Source organism: Pempheris klunzingeri, chromosome 21 (genome assembly GCF_042242105.1).
Source record: "Pempheris klunzingeri isolate RE-2024b chromosome 21, fPemKlu1.hap1, whole genome shotgun sequence".
Classification (NCBI taxonomy): domain Eukaryota; kingdom Metazoa; phylum Chordata; class Actinopteri; order Acropomatiformes; family Pempheridae; genus Pempheris; species Pempheris klunzingeri.
The window spans coordinates 12,842,350-12,862,316 of record NC_092032.1 but is presented as its reverse complement, the minus strand read 5'-3'; the positions used below and the strand labels follow the sequence as shown (position 1 = coordinate 12,862,316).

At 39.6% G+C, this 19,967-nt stretch overlaps 2 protein-coding genes across 3 annotated transcripts; one reads left to right on the top strand and one right to left on the bottom strand.

The window, feature by feature from the left end:
* The first annotated feature begins 625 nt into the window (after window positions 1–625).
* On the top strand, window positions 626–12,367 carry LOC139221112 (uncharacterized). The gene is made up of 10 exons (XM_070853025.1): window positions 626–670; window positions 1,044–1,212; window positions 1,327–1,414; window positions 1,546–1,920; window positions 2,118–2,196; window positions 4,444–4,589; window positions 5,085–5,132; window positions 10,604–10,734; window positions 11,496–11,685; window positions 11,797–12,367. The coding sequence occupies exons 2-9, from the start codon at window positions 1,085–1,087 to the stop codon at window positions 11,668–11,670; spliced, it is 1,170 nt and encodes a 389-aa protein (XP_070709126.1). The 5' UTR covers window positions 626–670; window positions 1,044–1,084; the 3' UTR covers window positions 11,671–11,685; window positions 11,797–12,367.
* A 1,936-nt stretch (window positions 12,368–14,303) lies between these two features.
* Window positions 14,304–19,194, bottom strand: LOC139221006 (solute carrier family 22 member 13-like). 2 transcript variants are annotated; one of them, XM_070852907.1, is made up of 10 exons: window positions 18,782–19,194; window positions 17,925–18,028; window positions 17,591–17,745; window positions 16,434–16,605; window positions 16,189–16,309; window positions 15,991–16,085; window positions 15,690–15,904; window positions 15,375–15,483; window positions 15,073–15,267; window positions 14,304–14,984 (listed from the first exon to the last, which is right to left on the bottom strand). In XM_070852907.1, exons 1-10 carry the CDS (start codon window positions 19,151–19,153, stop codon window positions 14,909–14,911), a joined length of 1,614 nt encoding a protein of 537 aa, XP_070709008.1. In that variant the 5' UTR covers window positions 19,154–19,194; the 3' UTR covers window positions 14,304–14,908. The 2 variants fall into 2 exon arrangements, with proteins under 2 accessions (XP_070709008.1, XP_070709009.1); XM_070852908.1 differs by lacking the exon at window positions 14,304–14,984 and having other exon boundaries at window positions 15,186–15,267; window positions 15,370–15,483.
* Window positions 19,195–19,967: the final 773 nt, after the last annotated feature.

The following is a 19,967-nucleotide window of genomic DNA, read 5'->3' as shown; positions in this document are numbered from 1 at the left end:
TTTATAGATTCCCCTGATGAAATACAATACTACAGACTTAGAACCTCTGTACTGTGAATTAAATCCACATTGTGGGCAGTAGTATTGTGCATTTACTACACTCATATTCACTTGTATTGCATTGCAAATGTGTAACTTCTGTTAATCAGTATCTCTCAACCCACACAAAAATGCTCTCAAGGCAATGGAGCTGCGTATTATCATAATTCCCTCATTTTCAATGTTTTCTATTTGTTGTTCTTTGACTCCGTCCAACTCCTCGCTGCTGTGCAGACCAGACTTCCCCTCAGGATCAATAACGCTAATCTCATTTTACATTAATGGACAGAGTTTTGTTGCTCAAAGATCTAATAGTTACATCTGAGGTTTGGAGGTTTGACCTGCCATCAAATATCAACGATTCTCCTCAAAACTCACGAAAAAGATGATGACATACTCCTTTGAGTAAAATGGGGATGTTGGATAAATGATTCTTGAAATGATAACTTTAAGTTTCTGTATTTCAGATGAGAGCTGCAGATGCAGTCTGTACAACTGCACACTGTATCTGTGGTAATGAGGAAGCAAAAGGACTTTGCTCACAAACGCTTCACACCGTGTGCAAGTCTTGTGATGTTGCGGAAATGTTTCTGACTGTCACAGGGAACAGACACTGACCGGCATCTGTAAGGTAACGACTCTATTCAAAAACCTTTTTCACATGTTCCAACAGCTTGTTTTCATGAAACAACATCCGTTTTTATCTCTAAATTAAGCACTTATTGCACTCTTTTTGCATGGTTTTACTCTAAATTTCATGACATCTTCACTGTGGTTGTACATTGCAACATGTTATTTGCTGAGGGCTATGCATTACCAGCGTTATAACCTGCCACTTCGACAAGTTAGTGGGAAAATGTTTAGATTCAAGAGTAGATAAAATGCTCACTAGTGGTGTTAAGATGATGGTTAAAACCGAATTTACTGCTGAGTTTAAAGAATTAACACACTATAACAATCCTCCAGACAACAATGAATATAATGTCACTGATCATGTATATTAGGTGATATAGTATATTTGCAAAACGCTGCAACGTGATTGGTCATGGAGTGGAAGAGTAACCTGAGGCGTGCCCAGTCACTCAGGAGCTTCCCCTCGTCATGTGACAAGTCCCTCTGGGCAGAGGCAGGACTGCAGGATAAGACAACATCTGTGTCCCAGCTAGTCACCAGGTGAAAGAAACATCAATTTTCTACATCTGTGGCAACAAAACGCACACCCTCTATAACCTTCTACATGCAATACTAGTATATTAGAAGATTAAAATGGTTTTTGTGCATTGACAGGTATCAAACTACAGTGGAAAGAAGCACAGCCACTCAAGAAACTTCAGTAGATAATGGTGGAGCAAAGCCAAAGCAGGTGATAAAAGAGGTAACGTGACTACTATATACTTTATGTTTGCAATTTCAAACACAAAGCATCTTCAGTGTGGGAAAATTATTCATCAGCTATATGAATTATTGAATTATAAACATGTTTTTTTCTGTGTATGTCACCGCCAGATAGCATCTATTGTGGAGACTAAAGAGACTCATCTAGAGTCTCCGACGTGGAGACACGACGAGAGGAAAAGGTCTCAAGCAAAGACCAGCTTGACCCGCAGTAAGTCAATGGGGAGCCTTCAAAACAGTGCTGGGTCCATAAACGCCCTGAGGGCTCTGTTTGAGTCAAAGGCTGCCACAGATAACAAAGTGAAGAGCACTTTCAGAACTGGAAGTCTCACGTTACCTCACAAGGCAGCAAACATCACGCCAGTGATGAATGGAGAGGCTGAGGAGGTATGGAGCTACGCAGAGGAACCGAACACTCAAATTCCAGCTGATACTCCAGTTAATGATCCTAAAACGGATGCAAGAGAACATCATGTGCCTCAAAAGGTAAATACTGAATACAATTACTAAATCACTGTTTTTCAACAGATTAATTTCAATACATATTTAACTCGAGTCTCCATCAATCCATCAAGTGACTTCTATTATTTTACTTCCAAAAATAGAACTGAGACTCCACATTGTCTCATAGACACGCATAGGTCTACTCAGAAGCAGTGACCGTTCATAATTTCTCTCTCTAGGTGGTGAATCACACCCGGATGCCAAGGAGAAAAACAATAGGGGGTATCGATTTTGAAAAAATTGCAGCCTCTCAAGCTGGTGAGTACCAGACAACATTTATCAAAGCGCTCTGTGATTAACTGCCAACTGTTTGTTCCAAACGACTGCCCAATAAAGCTGGGAGATAAATGTTCAAAGTAATGCGTAATTCAACAAGAGAGAAAAGGCATCTGTGAGGTCAGTGACGCGTCTCCCTATTGAGGAGTTATCAGTGGAACTTAGATTAACATTTTTTATTGTTCACCAGGATGAATTTTAGTGGCAGACAACAGTAAACGATTAAAAAACAAACCAAAACAAAATGATAATAATAATAATAACAATAATAAAAAGCCCAGTCATAAATTACATAATAAAAACAAGTTACTGTCATTTCCAGAGTTCATAACACCAAATGAGACATTAAACTGTAGACTACAGCCCTGATCAAGGTTAAAAGAGGTAACTGTAACCGGCATCAAACCCTGAAGCTGCTTCAGTCCTTGTCTGGCTCCAAAAATAAAGAAACCAATCCAGGAACAGATGTTTAAAAGACACCGTTAATGGATTCATGGACGCAGGGGTAACGGGACACAAATATAACAAAATAAAAAGTTCCACAAGAAACTTCCAAATAATTTCCCATTTCCTGAAAATAATAACATTATTAACTTTATTGCTAATTAGACTGAAAAATATGTTTAATCAGTACACTTCTAATTAATCAATTAACTAAAGTCGTTTAGTCAGTGTAAAGCAGGTCAGCTATAACATGCAAAAATATGAAATTTGTCTACAAGCCTCTATTCAATTCAACATATATGAAAAATTAAGTAAGAGAATAACTGACCAATAAAACGAAGCACTACCTAAACACCTTTTGGCTTTGATTCACCACAGTATCAAACAGAATAGCATGTTTAGTTTCTCATATCAGCCCTATTCAGTGTCTAAATCCTCATGCAACTGTTAAAAAAGCCAAGCAAGATGCCAGCTCCCCTGGTAAACATTCCCTGGAAAGCAGTTTCTGAGCCCCATGCCTCAGGTCAAAGCTGTGGACGGCGTGAATGAAAGGGAAGAGGAGAAATGGAGCTGAACATCAGCACCGTGACGGTGCAAGAAGCTGTGATTGACTCAACCTGGTGTAGGCATAGTAGGCCACTCCAGAGCAGGACAGAAATAGACAGCATGTTACAAGTCCTGAATAAGTGCGGGAGGGTGAAAGGGTCAGCTGTCACTAGGGCAGGAATGAGAGCGAGAGAGGGAGCGACTCAGAGTGGCAGAGGCTCCGTTACCAGACACAAAACCTACAGGACCTCAGACCTACACACATTTACAAAGACTGAAAGAAAACGAGAAGTCCAGCAGGTCAGTCAGAACTGCTCATTTTCTGTGAGTACACATTTGTATTTTGATTGAAAGGGGTGACTAGAAAATAATCTGTGTCTGCTGAGCAGAAACTTAGCAGCATGTTATATATGGCTTGCAAAAAGCTTAATGTAAACAGTATATTGGGGCAGCTAATAGTACCTATATTTATAGTTTTAGCAGCTATGTAAACCTTGAAATATTAAAGTGTTGAGAGTTTATTATCCCTATAGGTTGACCTGAACGTTGCAGCCAAAATTAACTAAATCCTAATCCCAAAGAGTTCACATTGTGATGTTTTCCTGACTGACAGCTACAAGTGGACCATTGGTTTACAATCTGTTTCTCTATGAACATTTTTTAAAGTGTGTTTACATTTGTTCTTCTATGCTTAGTCAACTGCAGCTGCAGTGACTTGCCTGCTTGTCCTTCTAACTCTCAGTATGTGTGTCAGTGGAGTCAGGTGTCTGTCCCACTCCACCACAAGTGGTACATTTATAACTCGACCACATGGCAGCTGTTAGATATTCACCTAGAAAGTGTTATTAGTACAAAATTGTTAATACACAGTTCGGTGACATGGGTGTGAACATGTAAGTCACCTGTAAGTTATTAGAAATAGTCATTGTTAGTGTTTAAATTGTCTCTCAGTCACATGATGTTATGACTCCATGTCTCCATAAATAAGCAGCGGCTTGTTTTGACACCAGCTGCCTCTTTCACCACTGATATTAACTTCTAAAGAAAGTGAGACAAAGTTTTGACTACTTTTGCCTTTAGCCCATATCCCATGTGAAGAATTTGAATTTGAGCAAGCACTCAAAACCAGTGCGAATATAGATTTCAAAGAGCTCTAAATAAGCCCTTTTTTAAAGTACAACACAGAATATCATAAAGAAATTTAATACATTAGAAGTGCTGTTTCTTATGTCTCTGCAGATGAAAAAAGGAGGTCAGTTGCAGATTTCAGAGACAGCTCCTTCACCCAAACTAAGGAGAAACTGTGTGTCTCGGTGAAAGCGATGTCTGCCCTCTATCTGTCAAAGGTGGCACCTCAGGAATCAACTCACAGCCTTTTAAAACCGGTAAACATCTGTCTTCTCATTATGTGCTCTCTGCTTTTCAGTCATGAATGCGTTTATTCCTTTCTTATGAGTATAATCTCAATGATGTTATGCTTTTGTACAAGTCTATAAACAAACTAGATGCTTTGAAACGTAATAAAGAAAGTTAACTATATATAAGTTCATCATACACATAAATACCACCCTATCTCAGGATGTATTCAGAAAGATATATGATTATAAAAAAAGTAACCTTTAAACTACACTGTAGAGAGAAAATTATAAAAATAGAAACTCTGTTATTTGTAATTTTCTAAGAGTACAAATATCCAGTCCACTAATGCATGTACACTGTGGCAACATGTTTCACAAAGTAGATTTATTACTATACACTGCAGTTTATGATCTTTGACAGTGTCATACTATACATCATAACGTATATCACTAACACATATAAGCTAAGGTGAAAACAAACGTTTATAATTATAATTGTTGTTAATTATTATTTCGAACCAGGCACAAGATCAGTCATCTGAATCTGGGAAACAGTTCAAACTAACCAAGGTAAGGTGGGAGTTCATCACTTGTTTTGCATGATGATGCGCATTGGATTTGCACAATAACATAAACATATTCCACGTTATCATATACCATAAAGGTCAAGAACCAAATGCTTGCTTTTCTTTAGAGTTGCAAGGTTTTCTTCAAAGGAAAGTAACAGATATTGGATGACCTCCACTCTGTTTTATTTCTTTTATTTTTTTTATTGTGGTTGCTATTGGTGATTGCTTTGGAGCTCAGCTAACCCACTGACACCTGGGGTGTGGAAAGCAAATCATTTGGCATGATATGGAAGGTAACATATTGCTCTCTCATCGCTGTAAGCATGTCTGCACACTCTGGAGCATGATTTTCACTCGATGGCTGACAAAGGACTCAATGATGAGAAGGTTACTTTGTTCTTCTAAGATGGCTGAAGACTCCCAACAAAGGAAAGATGACCTTCCTCCTCCACCTCCTTCAAACAGACATCAGCCAGGACCAGAGGACGTCCAACAGTTCATGCCCTCTCATCTCGCCAAAGAAAAGCTCTACCAACAGCGGCAGAAATGTGAGCTGAGAAGACTCCTGAAACACACTCATCCAGAGCTCAAGATGCTGGATGAAGTTGTGGATGAGGAGCTTGCTGAGGTTTTGAGCTCAGAAACTGAGGTGACAGCTGGTGAAACCGGATATGAGGGAGAGGTCCTTACAAGACGCTTGATATTTGAGAATTGTGCCCTGAGTAACAAAGTGTCTCCTTACGCCCCTGAAAGGCGCCCGGCGGAGGGGGCAGTGGAGAGAGGCGATGTCAGTAAAACATCAGCTGTGTTTGAGGAGCATGAAGAGAGGCCATGTAATGAAAGAATCATGCAGGATGACAAAATGCCAAGCCCAGATTCTGACAGAGAATGTGAGGAGGAGATGATAAGAATAGATGTTAAGGCTACCAGAAGAATATTTGAGGGTCAGTCTGTGGACACATCCAGGCTTAATCCAGATAGTAAGTTCCATGGGAAAGTTTCTATTTCTGGGGATGAGACAGGGGCAGTCCAAAAACGAAAAAAACAGGACAAAACAGGAATGTGTGGCAAAGACAGCCCTCACAGTGAGAACAAAAGCAATGCATGGACTAAAAGTCTCGATTTGACAGATCAGCTCCATAAACAAGGCCCATGTGTTCATATCATTGGTCAAAGCAGTGATCATGAGTTTCCTGGTAAGGACCAGGTTTCTACTGGTGACAGAGTTTTTGAGCATGAGCCTACACGTCTTCCTGATCGAGACAAATTTGGGGAAATAATCAAAACAAGTGCGGCTCTTTTCCAAAACAACCCATTTATTCCATCAAACATCGAAAGAGAGCATTCTTTTGTGCACACATCAAAATCTCAAAGCCCATCAGAAGATGATGGGGACTATCGGATAACCAATGTAAAGAACAGAGCCCATTTGTTTGAATCAATGCCATTTGACAAAATTAGGCATCAGAACAAGGACGAAATTGAGACGATGGTGGAGAACATAAAGGAAACATTGAATTCCCTTCATCGCTTTAATGCCATACATTCAGGTGGCTCAATCATTGAGGTGAATGAGACAATGATTGCTAAAAAGGCCAAATTCATTCTATCAGAGAGTGGGCCCAAGATAAAATATGATGAGGTGACTGAGGGTGGTGCACAAAACTTCATACTCCAGTTGCTACCACGGGCCAACCTGAAGCCTCAGATCACTTACCTGAAGGAGGGCAGTAAAGGAAGCATGGAAGCCACAGTGGTGAATGTACCTGTGCACCAGCATCAGTTCACTACCAACCAGGACACAGAGTTTAAAACTGCCAATGTGCTTCAGCTTGTTGAGGATATTCTCAATCAAGATAATTCTCTGAGGAAAGGAGTGATAATCCAGGAGGATGTGGGGAGATGTGCTGAAGTCATTGTTTACTCCCTCTACAATTATTTTGATGAGGAAGATGTGAAAAGTTACTGTCCTCCACAAAGTGCAGAGAATGATGACCCAGAGCCAGGTGGAAGTAAAACAGACAATCAAGAACTAAGAAAAGGTGTTACTGAATCAGCCGTAAGCTGCCTACTAGAAACGTCTAAAGACCAAACCTTCCAAAGAACGGTAAGGCCTGAAATCCCATTAAAAGGGAATGTAAAATTGTTCAAGAGTTGTATTGAAAAAGGAGATTTGGAGTATTTGAAAACTCTTCAGGCTGAGTCAACAGAGCAAGAACAACAACTCTCTGCTGACCAAAATGTGGCTGGACAAGACCTGGAGCTTCATCGTGAACAGAGAGGTGATCAGGCAGAGGAGAGTACCGAATGGGTCCCAGTGGATGTAAAGAGACTGAAAAACATGTTCTCTGGAGATCAAAGTTTTACCAAATCCACCTCCGTTTCCTGTGCATTCACACGTGAAAATGTGCCACTTGGAAAGAGTCAGCCCTCTACAGAATGCAACATTGGAGTATTCTCCAGTGAGCAAGTAAAGAATACCTTCAGGGAGCGTGGTGGTCAAACACAAGAAGAAGTATGTAACTCCACAGTTTCACTACAGGGTTTGAATCTTCATCTTGTGACACAAGATGATGACAGGATCCACCAGGCTGAATTAGTTGAGGTGATAGACGACAATGATGAGATCTCTACCCTCCAAACTGCCATACATAGCCTACAACAGGCCACAATTGAGGCAAAATCTTTGCATTGCTCATCACAACAAAAACACAGATCCCTTACTCAAGAGGAATTCTTTTCTAATGAACCTGTTGTCTCAGATACATTAGGCAATGTCAAACACCAAATAGAAGACCTGTACCAACACCCTGAGACAAGATGGGATGAAATTCCATCAGCGTCCAACTTAGCCTCAGAACGTGAATCTAACCTCCAGCATGAGAATACAGAGACATGCCACAAAGACAAAGACAAAGCTGCTTTGGTGTCTGAACACTCTTCAGAAACAGATGCACAGCATGAGGATGAGGAAGTTGTTTTTCAGGGTAAATTTCAAGCAGCTTTGGATTCCCTGGGGAGATCTAATATTAATGTCACTAGAGGAGATTTCAGAGCAGCTATGATATACAAAAACTCCTCCAAACCTTACAAGGAAATATCACAAAATGTGGATGAAATCCCTGTGGAAAAGCCCACTAAGGAGGTGTTTTGCTCTGTAAATGAACACAAATCAACTCAACCACCACTGAAACAAGAGTCAGCCAATGAACAAGTGACTGCAGCAAATGCAGAACCCCCAAGCCAAAGTGAGACTCAAAATAAACCAGTTGTAAATGCTGTCTCAGACAAAAGCAGAAGGCCTGTTGGTCCAAAACCAGCCATACTGCCTAAACCTGAGCATTTGAAAATGAAACAAATCAATCCAAAGATTCCTGAGGCAACCCAAACGTATACTGTGAGACCTAAAGAAACTGTTCCTCAACCATTGCCAATGACATTAATGTCATGTAAGGAAGAACAGCTCAAAAGCAACAGTGATGCAAACACAGCACCTGTTTCAGTTGATCTCCAAAGAAAGGAGCTTTTTGATGAAGCTATGTTTCGGGAAACTGAAGTAAGTTACCAAATCCAAGGCTCAGGTGTCACCTTGGAAAGTGATAACACAGATAAGAATATCATTGATCAACAACAGAAGATAAATGCCAGAGCAAAAGATATCCCCCAGGATTTCCCAATCAAAGAGAATATGAATGAAACAGATGAAAGCCATGTAGATTTTCATGAAGTACGCAAGAAATTTGGAAGTAAAAAGGAAATTTCAGTGAAGACTGCTCCTGTTAAGCCAAAAAGAGTGAAAATAGCCCAGAATGACAGCAAAAATCAAAAACACACATCTGGAGATTCCTTAGTTCTTGCACATGTGGTTGAGGAACAGAAGCAAACTCTAAGTGGTCTATCATGTAATGACCAAAACACCTGTGGACAAACTGCTGGCAAAGACAAGCACGAGAAAGGAATGAAACAAGAAAGCAAAGTTGAGATGAGGGAGAAGAAAGGACGAACCGAGACAGAGGACGAACGCCGACAGCGGCTGTCAGTTCACATGGATGAAATAATGAGAGGGAACATAACAGCAGCCATGGAAATTTTTGACAACTTGCGAAAGCAGGAGGAACTGCAGAGCATTCTCAGTCGAGTTGAAGAAATTGAGCAGGACACAAGCGAGGTTGATGTGAGGTCTCTGAGGGCAACATATGAGAACGCCCCTGACTGGGTTGTCAGCTCAGACAAAAAGAAACAAAAAAAGCTACAAGTAGAAAGCAAAGAAGAGAGGTTGCCATTAACGAGAGACAACACTGAAAGCAAGTCCTCAATGGCTCATGTTTTTGGAGATCTTGAGCGAGCCAGTGAGGAGATCATGAATCTAAAAGAACAAACTTTAGCCAGACTCGTGGACATAGAGGAAACCATAAAGAAGGCTCTTTATTCTGTCTCTACTTTGAAATCTGACTCAGATATTGCCGGTTTATCGTGCCTGTTCAAAGAGTCGTTAGGGACAGTGCAAGGATCCCCATCTTCTGGCAATATTAGCAAAATTAGCATTGGGTCAAGCAGGACAAAGTCACCACAGATGCAGGAATGTCCTACAGCACAGGGAAACACAGGTCTGACAGTTAGCCAGGGTGCACGCATTGAAGTAGCTTCTGCAAAACAACGAGTAAGTCCTCCATCTTCACCTGCCTTCATCTCCATCCAGTCGGCCGCTAGAAAGACAGATAAAACAGAGATGCTTCCACCAGAGACCACAGTCTGCCCAACATGTCAGCACAGCCCAAAGACTGAGGAGAAATTCCGGACAACAAAAACTCTGACATGCAACAGCCCTGCTCAGGACAGAAAAAGCAACCCCAGAAAAGGAGGTCAAAAACAGTCATCAAACAACCCTAAGCGAGAGCTCAGCGTACTCGAGGTGCAGACTGACCATGAGGGGAACAGTATCATGGGCACCAAAACAGTCACAGAGAACTATGAGAGGACTGATAACTTTGGAAATCGGTATTACTCTTCCAAAACCTCCACTGTCGTCTCTGCTTTGCCAGAAACTACAACGTCCACAGGCCAGGCAGTGGCCAGTCCTGCTATGTATCAGGTTACCAAGTACCCAGAAGTACAACTGCCGATCAATCAGAAACCTTAAGTCATTCAAGGACAGGTGTGGCTTGTTACCTGTGAGCTAAGTGTTAGCACTGTTTTTTCTATTCTGAATGGCAACACTATTGTGTACATTATTTTATTTACTAAGATTTGGATTATGTGGCTTATTATTGCTTGTTTGTGTATTTGTTAAGAGGTTATTATCAGTTAAAGGATTGAGGATTTATTTTTAGTTTGTATTCTTTAACACTTTTCCTGTTTGCTTTTCAAATTAAATGCGCACTATTGGTTTTCATTTATGCTTTTGTTGTCACCAGTGCTTGTTATTGTTTTGTTTCAACTCCTTTTTTAGCTCACTCTAATTTTTCTCATCAGTTTCAAACAGCTTGCCAAGAGATGTGTTCAGCCTGTATGAAGCCAGTTTATTCAATGGAAAAGGTTACTGCAGGCAAACACACTTTACACAAATCATGCTTCTGTTGTAAACAATGCAAGAAAAAACTGAGGTGAGATGTTAAAATATTCTACAGAAAAATCAGCAGCAGCACTGATCAATGATTCCAAATATTGATTTAGTGTTTGTGCTAAAAAATAATTATTCACTTTGATCACTTAGATATTGATACATTTTGCATTGGCCTAAATATAAGACAGCCCTAGTTGTAAAATGACCCACTGTTCTATACAACAACTACTGTTATTTAAAGAAATATGTTTTTATAAACGAGCAAATATTCCATATTTAACTCTAATATGTAATGAATACATTATCATGACAAAATAATGTGAGACAAGAAGTAAATGACCAACAATTCTAATCCAAAAAAATTTCTGTTTTACTGCCGACTTTTCCAGTTGTTTCCATTTAGTTAGAAATGTATTTCCTCCATGGAAGCAAAAGAGGCTCACTTTGCTAGCACTGTCCTTCGTAAAGAACATTTACTGCAGTGAAATATAACACAACCCCGATATCTCAAACATACTTTTATAAAACATCATCTTATATTCAGGCCAATAACTACAATAAACTTAATGTTGCCCAAATACATCCAAAATCTTTCACTGATTAATTATTTGACTGATACTTTTTACAGACAATTCATATTGATTACAGAGTGCAACTTACAGTATATTTACATAATGTTCCTTTAAAGCATTGCTTCCCACGCTGGGGTGCACCATGAACCATAAACTCTAGTTAACTCTTAATGTGCTAGTGTTACCACAACACACTGAACTGTAACTGACAAATTGTGCTCATTTGTAGCATGTACAATTATGCACCTTTGTATGGGGAATTCTACTGCATATTTCACTACCAACAACTGTTCAGAAGAAAAGGGAATTACGATGAGGGCTTTGGACGTGCTCAACACAAGAACCGATGGCTTCTGAGGAATACTGCTGGCATGGCGTCAATTGACTCTGAGTCTGAGGCATAAATAACAAGTAACAATGTGAGTATCAGCAGGCAACACTTCTTTGATCTTCAGTGTGTAATCTTTCTCTTCGTATTCATGATAATTCATTAACTTCCCTGCATAAAAACTGTTTCGTTTCTATCTTAGCTGAACACCACAAATCATCTTGAAGATGTGCTCGAGGCATCATGCAATTCGACGTCTGCTGTGTAATATAGAGTACTGATTAGTAATGGATGATGTGAATATATGAATGATAACAGACAGCCTAACTGTATCAATGCCTTTATTATTATAAGAAAGTGCCTGATAGATGCTGACACATGTAATCGTTTTGTTATTTTGTAGTCAGTCTAATTAAATTACCTTTTGCTTTTTTTCACAATTAGTATACCACAACAAATTACAGGAAATATTTTTGTATGATCCGTTCTTAAAAAACAGGTTTGTAAATTTGATTTTAACTGACGAGACAAATAAGAATAAAAAACAAATGTCTTTTTGTTGCAAATACTCTGGGTATCACTGTAAAGAGGCTCATTCAGCAGGCTCCTACTGCTCACATGTCTTTAATTCTTTATGTCTTTGACTTTGTCCTACACGAATGCTCATGAACTTCATTCCACCAGTTGCATTTCTACCAGCCAAGTTGATATTGTAACATTTCTAACTGGAATTTCACTGGAATATACAAATAAAGGCAAGTATTGCCATGTAATTTGTTTTACTAATCATGTGTTTTTTTTCCCCTTGAAAACATGCCAACATACAAGTTTTCTTGTTTTATCAATCACAATCAGTAATCACACCATGCATTTTCATTCAGCAAATATGTATAAATGTAAGCCTAGCTGACCTCCAAGTGCTGCTTAAATATATGAGCACTGGTGCAGAGTTTGTGGTGAGCTCCCATTAGCAGGAATATATGATAAATACAAATAAATAATTGACTGTGATTGACTTAATTATTTCCTAAAGTGCATCACCAGACCAAAAGTAGCCTACATGCATTTGACTGTATCAAATATCACAGTTGAATATAAATTAATGCTTTTGTGCTATTAAAAACAAGATTATTTATTTTACAATATTTATTTATTTATTTTATCACTTGTAAAAGTTTCAATAAAACACTATAGCTATGCTCTGTTTTAACATACCATTCATGCAAAAAGCTTCATAATGCAGAAAAGCAAGACAAATTAAAAACATTTCCCTTGTATGGCTAAAGTTGTTACCGCCACAGGAAGATCTGATGTGAAAATACCATACTAGAAATACAAATACTGTAAATGTCAGACACAACAAATATTTTCAGGCATTAAAAACATGCCCAAGTTTTCGAAGGGGGGGGGGGATATGCTGGAGATATTCTCCTTCCAATGTGCTGAATTAGAGCCAAGCCACTGAGGTTTGCAGGAATTTCAGCAGCACCAGAGATGAACTATGAGAGGTAGGTTTTCAGACCAAAGCTGCCAACATTAAGACTCGGTCCATAGAACAGAAGACTTGATGAAAGCCTAGAGTCAGTTGGAGAGTTAGAGGTGCTCACTATTCCTAGTACTTCAAAAACAGGATTATTGTGATAAATGTGCATTATTAACACTGCAGCTATTACATATCAGGGCTAAACATTATTGATCTGTAGTGATTCACCACTGATGAAGACAGTGGCGTGAACAATTATATCACAATTACCGAATACACACCGGACAGAGCCCATGATAAGAGAATGTTTCCTCAAATAAGATATACGGAAGATATTCAACATGTTTCTTCTGTCTGATGTATTCTCCATCTCTAACTAAACAAGGAAAAAGTTAATGTATACATGTTATTATAGAGGTTTACTGTGCTTTGGTTCAAGGCAAAATGTGTTTGTTGCAGCTCACCCTGTCAAGCAGATCTTCTGGGACCTTCCCCCCGTTCACTCTGGCCGCCCTCCAGAGCTCTTTTTGTGCCTCCTTCTTCCTGCCCTGGGTCATCAGCCAGCGAGCTGTTTCTGGGAGAAACCTGTGGGGACAAAGGTTCAGAATCACTAAGTATGATTTATATGTTACAATTAAAACCTTGCTGGCTTGTTTTAGATGAGTAGCACTTGATGAAATTGTCAAAGTATCAAGATCTGAGAGGCTCCTCACCAGTAAAGGATTGCCAGGACAAGGACCAGAGGACTGTAGAGCACAAGCTGCAGGATCCTCCATTTGCAGATTAAATAGGCAAAGCTGTAGCTTCAGTCTTTCATTTTTTGCACAATTGTATGACATTTATGTCTTTAAATAAGTATATCTTTTTACAGAAAGGGTCATTCAAGTAAGTTTATACATTAACTACCTGTTTATGTATGAACTTACTTGAATGTCATTGGGTGTCAGTATTACTCCCACTGTTTCCTCCATTGCTAAATATCTAAAGAAGAGAACAGACTGATTCAGACCCCAAATGGGAATCAGATACTTCAAACTGCTCATATTGTGTTGGTTAGTCAAACAAGGTGATGAACCAGTGAGAAGTACCGGCATCATGCTTGCCCAACACTTTAAATAATCATAGCAGAAAAAGCACGTGTCACATTTGTCCTCAGTCCAATGAAATTAAGTTGTGATGTCATAGATTTAACATAAAGAGTAATAAGCAGTGACAATGACAAAAAAAGCAAGACAACATTGTTTAATGTGACAGTAATCAGTTTTTTTTGGTCCCATGGGGGCACAAATCCATGATAACAACATTACACATTCATTTGACATATTAGAAGGTTGATATGTTGCCTATTCACACATTCAACACATTGGAGCTGTGTTTTTCTGGACCTAACTTTTTCTGAGTCAATGACAGTAGAGTTGTGCAAATTCGCAGCTCAAAGATGAACAAAAGTGACTTCATTTAATTATCTACAGTGCGTTATGACATGTAAAAATGTCTGCTAATCACCATTTGCCATTATGCTTCACAGTTCACCCGTATCAACTCAAATACATACAGAGGGGATACATCCATGCGTGTTGTGAGTGGGAAAGTGCAGAGCAAATATACATATACATAACTGAATATAGTAATCCCAGTTATCAAACAGGCTTTCACACATAATTCTTAAAACAGTGTAACCACAAAGAATAAAATGATGTTTAATAACTTACATTTTCAACATGATTCATTTGAGGCTTTGCATGAATAGATGCTTGTTACCAGTTATCAGTTGAGAGCATTTGCTGCTATAGATATAGAAAAACTGCAAAAACCATCATGTCCACATGAATCACATTCTTGTGCTCTTTCCTGATTTATCCTCGTTAGTAAAGGATCCCGCCTCAGCAGTCCCTTTCTCTGGTTTTCTGAAATTGAAAACAAGAAGATTATTATAGAGAATCGCTTTGAGTTTCTTGCAGGTGAAATTAGCAGTGAGAGGGCTGATCATCTCACATGAGTTCGGCGTGGTCCTGAAGTTCAGCGTTGAGGGTTTCAGGCAGCAGCAAACAGAAACCTCCAGCAGTAATGGGGACGATGCCATATAACAGCATGGGGATGGTGTAATGGTAGACGTCCAGGAGCCTGATCAGTGGAGCGAGGATGCCCGCCACACGAGCACACATGGAGTTTAGACCAACACCATTCTGCCTGTTAGGATAGACAATGGACTAATCAGGGCTCTCATAGCATGTAAAACTGTCTCTTTATGCATTAACAGATTTTATGTTTCACCAGTGAGACATTACATACCTTACCTTAGTATAGTGGGGTATAGTTCTGCAGTATAAGCATAGACTATGGCGAAACAGGCAGTGGCAGCAAATTTTCCCACCACAGCTATGATTGTTATCACTACAGGAAGGTCTAAAGGACAAATAATAAAAACACATTTGTGACACATCCATTAGACAAATGTGTTGGCAGAACAAAAACTGGTTAGAAGATATCTTTGGATGTAGCAAACATCACAAGCAAAAAATATTTCTAAAAATGAGATTTATCCTATTTCTCAAAAATCAGGTAAATGATACATTCAAGTCAAATTACAACAGACGTCTACAACAAAGTACCTCTTGGAACAGCAATTATCCCCAGACAAGCAAAACCTCCAAAGAATAGGACCCCTGCTTGACATATTCTCCTCCCGAAGTGGTTTATTAAAAGCAAACTGCCCAGACGAGCAGGAATTTCTACTACGCCAAAGATGAACTGTGTGAGGTAGATATCCACACCGAAGCTGCCAACGTTCAGGCTCAGTCCGTAGTACATCAGACTTGTTCCAAACCTATTAACAGAGTGGAGGAGATATCTTTGGTACAACCACTAACATAGGGCTGTACAAGTGGCAGCACGTTGTGGTTGAACACTCACCAGACGTAGCTCATGATGAGGGCACATTTCCTCAGATGTGGTATCCTGAAGAGGTCCAACATGCTTCCTCTATTGGATGTACCTTCAACCTCCAGCTAAACAATGTGGATGCCATTTTTTGGTAAGTGTATATTTACTTCAGAGCTTTAACTGTGATTGATTGTAGTTGATGCCAAAATGGATTTTACAGCAGTTCACCTTGTTTAGCAGATCCTCCGGGACCTTCCTCCCGTTCACCTTGGCTGCCCTCTGGATCTCCTTTATGGCCGCCTCCTTCCTGCCCTGGGTGAGAAGCCAGCGAGCTGACTCTGGGAGTATCCTAATTGACATATTAGTCCATGATCAAAAACAGCAATGTACACTATTATTTATGTTCTATATAACTAGAAAGGAGATTAGCATCGAGTAGCTTAAATCCACGTAGCCTGACAGTAGCTGCTGACCAGTAAAAGACTCCCACGACAAGTACAAGAGGACTGTAGAGCACCAGCTGCAGGATCCTCCAGTTACGGATTAAATAGGCAACACCAGCCAACACCATCAGTCCCAGAGGGAAAAAAGAGTGGGAGATAATGGTGCAGAACGCAAACTTGGAGGAATCTGTCCACTCCCCACCTAAAAGCAAACAATGTTTGAAAGTTAGACATCGAGTCATAAAGCCATAAGGTGTCTGTGTGTAACTTTATTTGTACAACTCATATTACTTGTAATTTTGACAATATTCAGTTAGATTTATGTATGCTTCTGAAAAAGCTGGGTAAATCCAAAGCATGCACCACTCAGCAATGCAACACAAGGCAGTGTTGGAAATGTTGCAACTGTAAAAGCAAACTTTTGCAGCCCGCAGCATTCGAGATCAGGTCAGAGGCTTTCATTCAGATTTTACAAACAACCTCCTCGGTGTGCAACTTGAGAGACTGAGGCACTTTGTTTTGGTGATTATAAAGGAGACACAGCAAAACAGGCTGCAACAGGCAGACAAATCACAGCATCATTTGGAACAAAATGTCACGTTATTCATAAGTCAAAATGAAAGACAGTGGACAGTTTTTATGGGTAATGGTGACACATGAATTATGGTCAGACCCCTGATGTTTTTAGGTCTGATCTGAAAGTACTGGACTGAATTTAGGAGACCAACGTCTCATCCCCAAACTGTAAAGAAAACGTGAGAAATAATCAACTTTAATATAGCATCACCATACGCTCTGTATTAGAGCACAGCTAAATTTGCTATTACTGTTATATGCACTTGCTCCACTTTGTGAGTTTTTAGGGTTTGTATTTAACCAAAAGCCTTTGTCAGTCAAATCGGTCAAAATGGTTGAATATACCAAATATGTAGAATTAAAAAAATAGTGGTTTGAAAAGGGTTATTGTTGCAGACAGCAATGTAGAACATACTACTTTGTATGCTATTCGCTTAATATGCTATTTATATTAGCAATTAAAAGAGATCTAGAGATTGTGGTTGCTGTTTGTAGTAACAATAATTTTCTCAAAATGACATAACATTACAACTATAGAGAGATTTTTCTGAAGCTCAGACAACCAGTGGTTCAAATATAGACCCAGACAGTTGTGACAACATCTTACCTACCTATTACAAATGCATTAACAAGAATGCCTGCAATGGAGAAGCCACCTGAAAATTTGAGAACTATGTAAACATAGATGTTGGGAGAGAACCCAGCACCAACACCAAACAACAGTAGAAGAAGGAGTGAAAGCAGGACCACAAAGCGTCGACCAAACCTGCAAAGAGAAGAGGAGAGTTTTGCATGAGAATGAGTTGTATGTTAATTTTTCCCTCCTATGAGTTCAGTACATTTCAGCAGATATACTGTGTGTAGAAAATAGTTTGTATGCACGCAGACTCATCCAGTTTAGAATCATTAATATGCGATGGAGTAAAGGTGGGAGTGAACAGGTACCTGTCAGCCATCTGCCCCAACACCAGCGATCCAACCAGAAGACCTGCCATGTAGACGGACTGTGATGCCTCAATCAAGCTGCTTCTGTCACACACCAGGTTGAACTGACAACAGGAGGATGGTGAAAGGAGAAAATTGAAAAAACAAAACACCAAACGTGAGTTCTTTCAGCTACTATTCAGTGGCTTCCCAGAAACTTTTCAAAGGGGTTGACCAGATGTGGCCACTGAAAATAACTGAATTTCAGGAACTCTATTTTGCTGCTGTAGTACAGAAGCTAGTTGAAAACTCTTGAAAACTACATCAATGTTAGAATTAAAGGTGCAGTGACTGTTGCCTAGCTGTGTTTTAGCTAGATACCTGTGTAATATCAGTGTCATTGCTCACTCACTCTTGCAAAGGTGCCTCCCTCCAGGCCACCTCTTGATGGCGCCACTGCTACTATTTGCTAAGGCTGTGCTGCTTTTGAGTGGAAGTAAATTAATGTATTATTTTTCATTATCTCATCGTATAATGGACCTGGATTGGTTTTTAACTGCTTAATTTTATGAAGTTTAAAATTTTGCTGTTTCCACTTATTCCACTATTTCAGTGTTTGAATTTTTTTAGTCATTCCCTAGTTTATAAATTAGAAATGTGTGCAAACAATCTAAATATGACTTGACTGTCACTGTATGGTGGCTAAAAACTTAATACAATGAAATATCCTCTATATTCATATTCAAACACTAAATACTTCTCATTAAATACATTCAGTCGTGACAACCTGACATTAAATAAATCACAAGATGTAAGAAATACATTAGTGGAATGCTTAAGTGTGTTGCTCTGTGAGTGTATAAATGAGTACCTCTTACCTCTGTCACAAGACTGGAGGCGCCTTTGGTGTCAAAATCTGATCCATTTATGCATCCAGTTGTCGTGTTAATCCCATACCTTTCTATAGTCTCCAAATCACAATCCACAGGTGTGAACATTTCACAGCTTTCATACTTCCCATCCTTGTTCACTGGGATGGTGAGATTTCTCTGCCTCTCCTCTGTCAGGTTGGGCCCTTGCACCAAGATCCAGTCAGTGTTACAGTGATGTGGGAAGCTCATGCCTGTAAACACCTGGCCAATCACATCGAAAGCTATAAATATGCTGGGGACGCATAATGCAGCCACTAAGCGTTTCTGAAATAAACCAAACTCCCCAATCTCCTTCAGGATCTGCCCGAAGTTGCTCATACTGGTATCTGAGCGTAGTCAGAAAGGTCTGACTTCAAGCAGCGCTCAGCCTCAGCTGGTCAATTTGACTCTCGTCCAGCGAGTTAATGTTTAAACTGACAGTGACAGTGCTTTTATAACCAGCCAAGTTGCTAACAGACTACCAAAGTATTAAAATGTGACACATCCCTCAGACTGAGGTCAGCTGTACACATCTGTGGCCGGCCCCGATGCACTTTTGGAGGAAGAAAACAGCATATTATGTTTCATGGTCAAATGCTTTCCTGTGGACAGGATCTTGAAATATGTAATTAAATAAAACAAGTAATTTCTGATTATATTAATGACAATGGGTTTTCTCAAGAAGTGTCAGCACTTATAGAAAGAGTGGAGCTCAAATAGTCTCAGTAGGAACTTATCAGGAGCGTTCTTCAAAGTTTGAGTTAAGTGGACATTTGGCCTCCACGCCAGCAGCTCCTCTCTGGTCATGTGCGGAGCAAAAAGTCTTTCATATATGGTGTCTCTGAAGTGCAAAACACAAAATTTACCAAAACAAATCAGCAAAATAGAAACACAACATTTTATAGGAATCCCTTTTGCTGCATTGTATCAAAACATCCCAGCTGTACTTTACTTTCAATGGCAATAGTACTGAAATCAATCTTTTTTTTTTTCCCAACAGTAGATGTACATTGGCATTGTCAGTTTCAAAATTTGCACCTCAGGGCCACCTTATCAACCAGCTTAAAATGTGAAGACTAGTTAAATAACGACTGCACGAGATACAGACCCTGCTGGCCACAGAGGCCAAAGACCTCTAAAGTCGTACTGTATA

What these genes read in the sequence shown, in the direction of transcription:
- LOC139221112 (XM_070853025.1), top strand. Translation starts at nt 1,085, where the DNA reads ATGGAGTGGAAGAGTAACCTGAGGCGTGCCCAGTCACTCAGGAGCTTC. An exon ending in AATTGCAGCCTCTCAAGCTG is followed by an intron (nt 2,197 to 4,443) that starts GTGAGTACCAGA and finishes ATGTCTCTGCAG; the next exon opens with ATGAAAAAAGGAGGTCAGTT. An exon ending in CAATGCAAGAAAAAACTGAG is followed by an intron (nt 10,735 to 11,495) that starts GTGAGATGTTAA and finishes GCTCATTTGTAG; the next exon opens with CATGTACAATTATGCACCTT.
- LOC139221006 (XM_070852907.1), bottom strand. Translation starts at nt 19,153, where the DNA reads ATGAGCAACTTCGGGCAGATCCTGAAGGAGATTGGGGAGTTTGGTTTA. An exon ending in CCTCCAGTCTTGTGACAGAG is followed by an intron (nt 18,029 to 18,781) that starts GTAAGAGGTACT and finishes TCCTGTTGTCAG; the next exon opens with TTCAACCTGGTGTGTGACAG. An exon ending in GATAATTGCTGTTCCAAGAG is followed by an intron (nt 15,484 to 15,689) that starts GTACTTTGTTGT and finishes TTTGTCCTTTAG; the next exon opens with ACCTTCCTGTAGTGATAACA.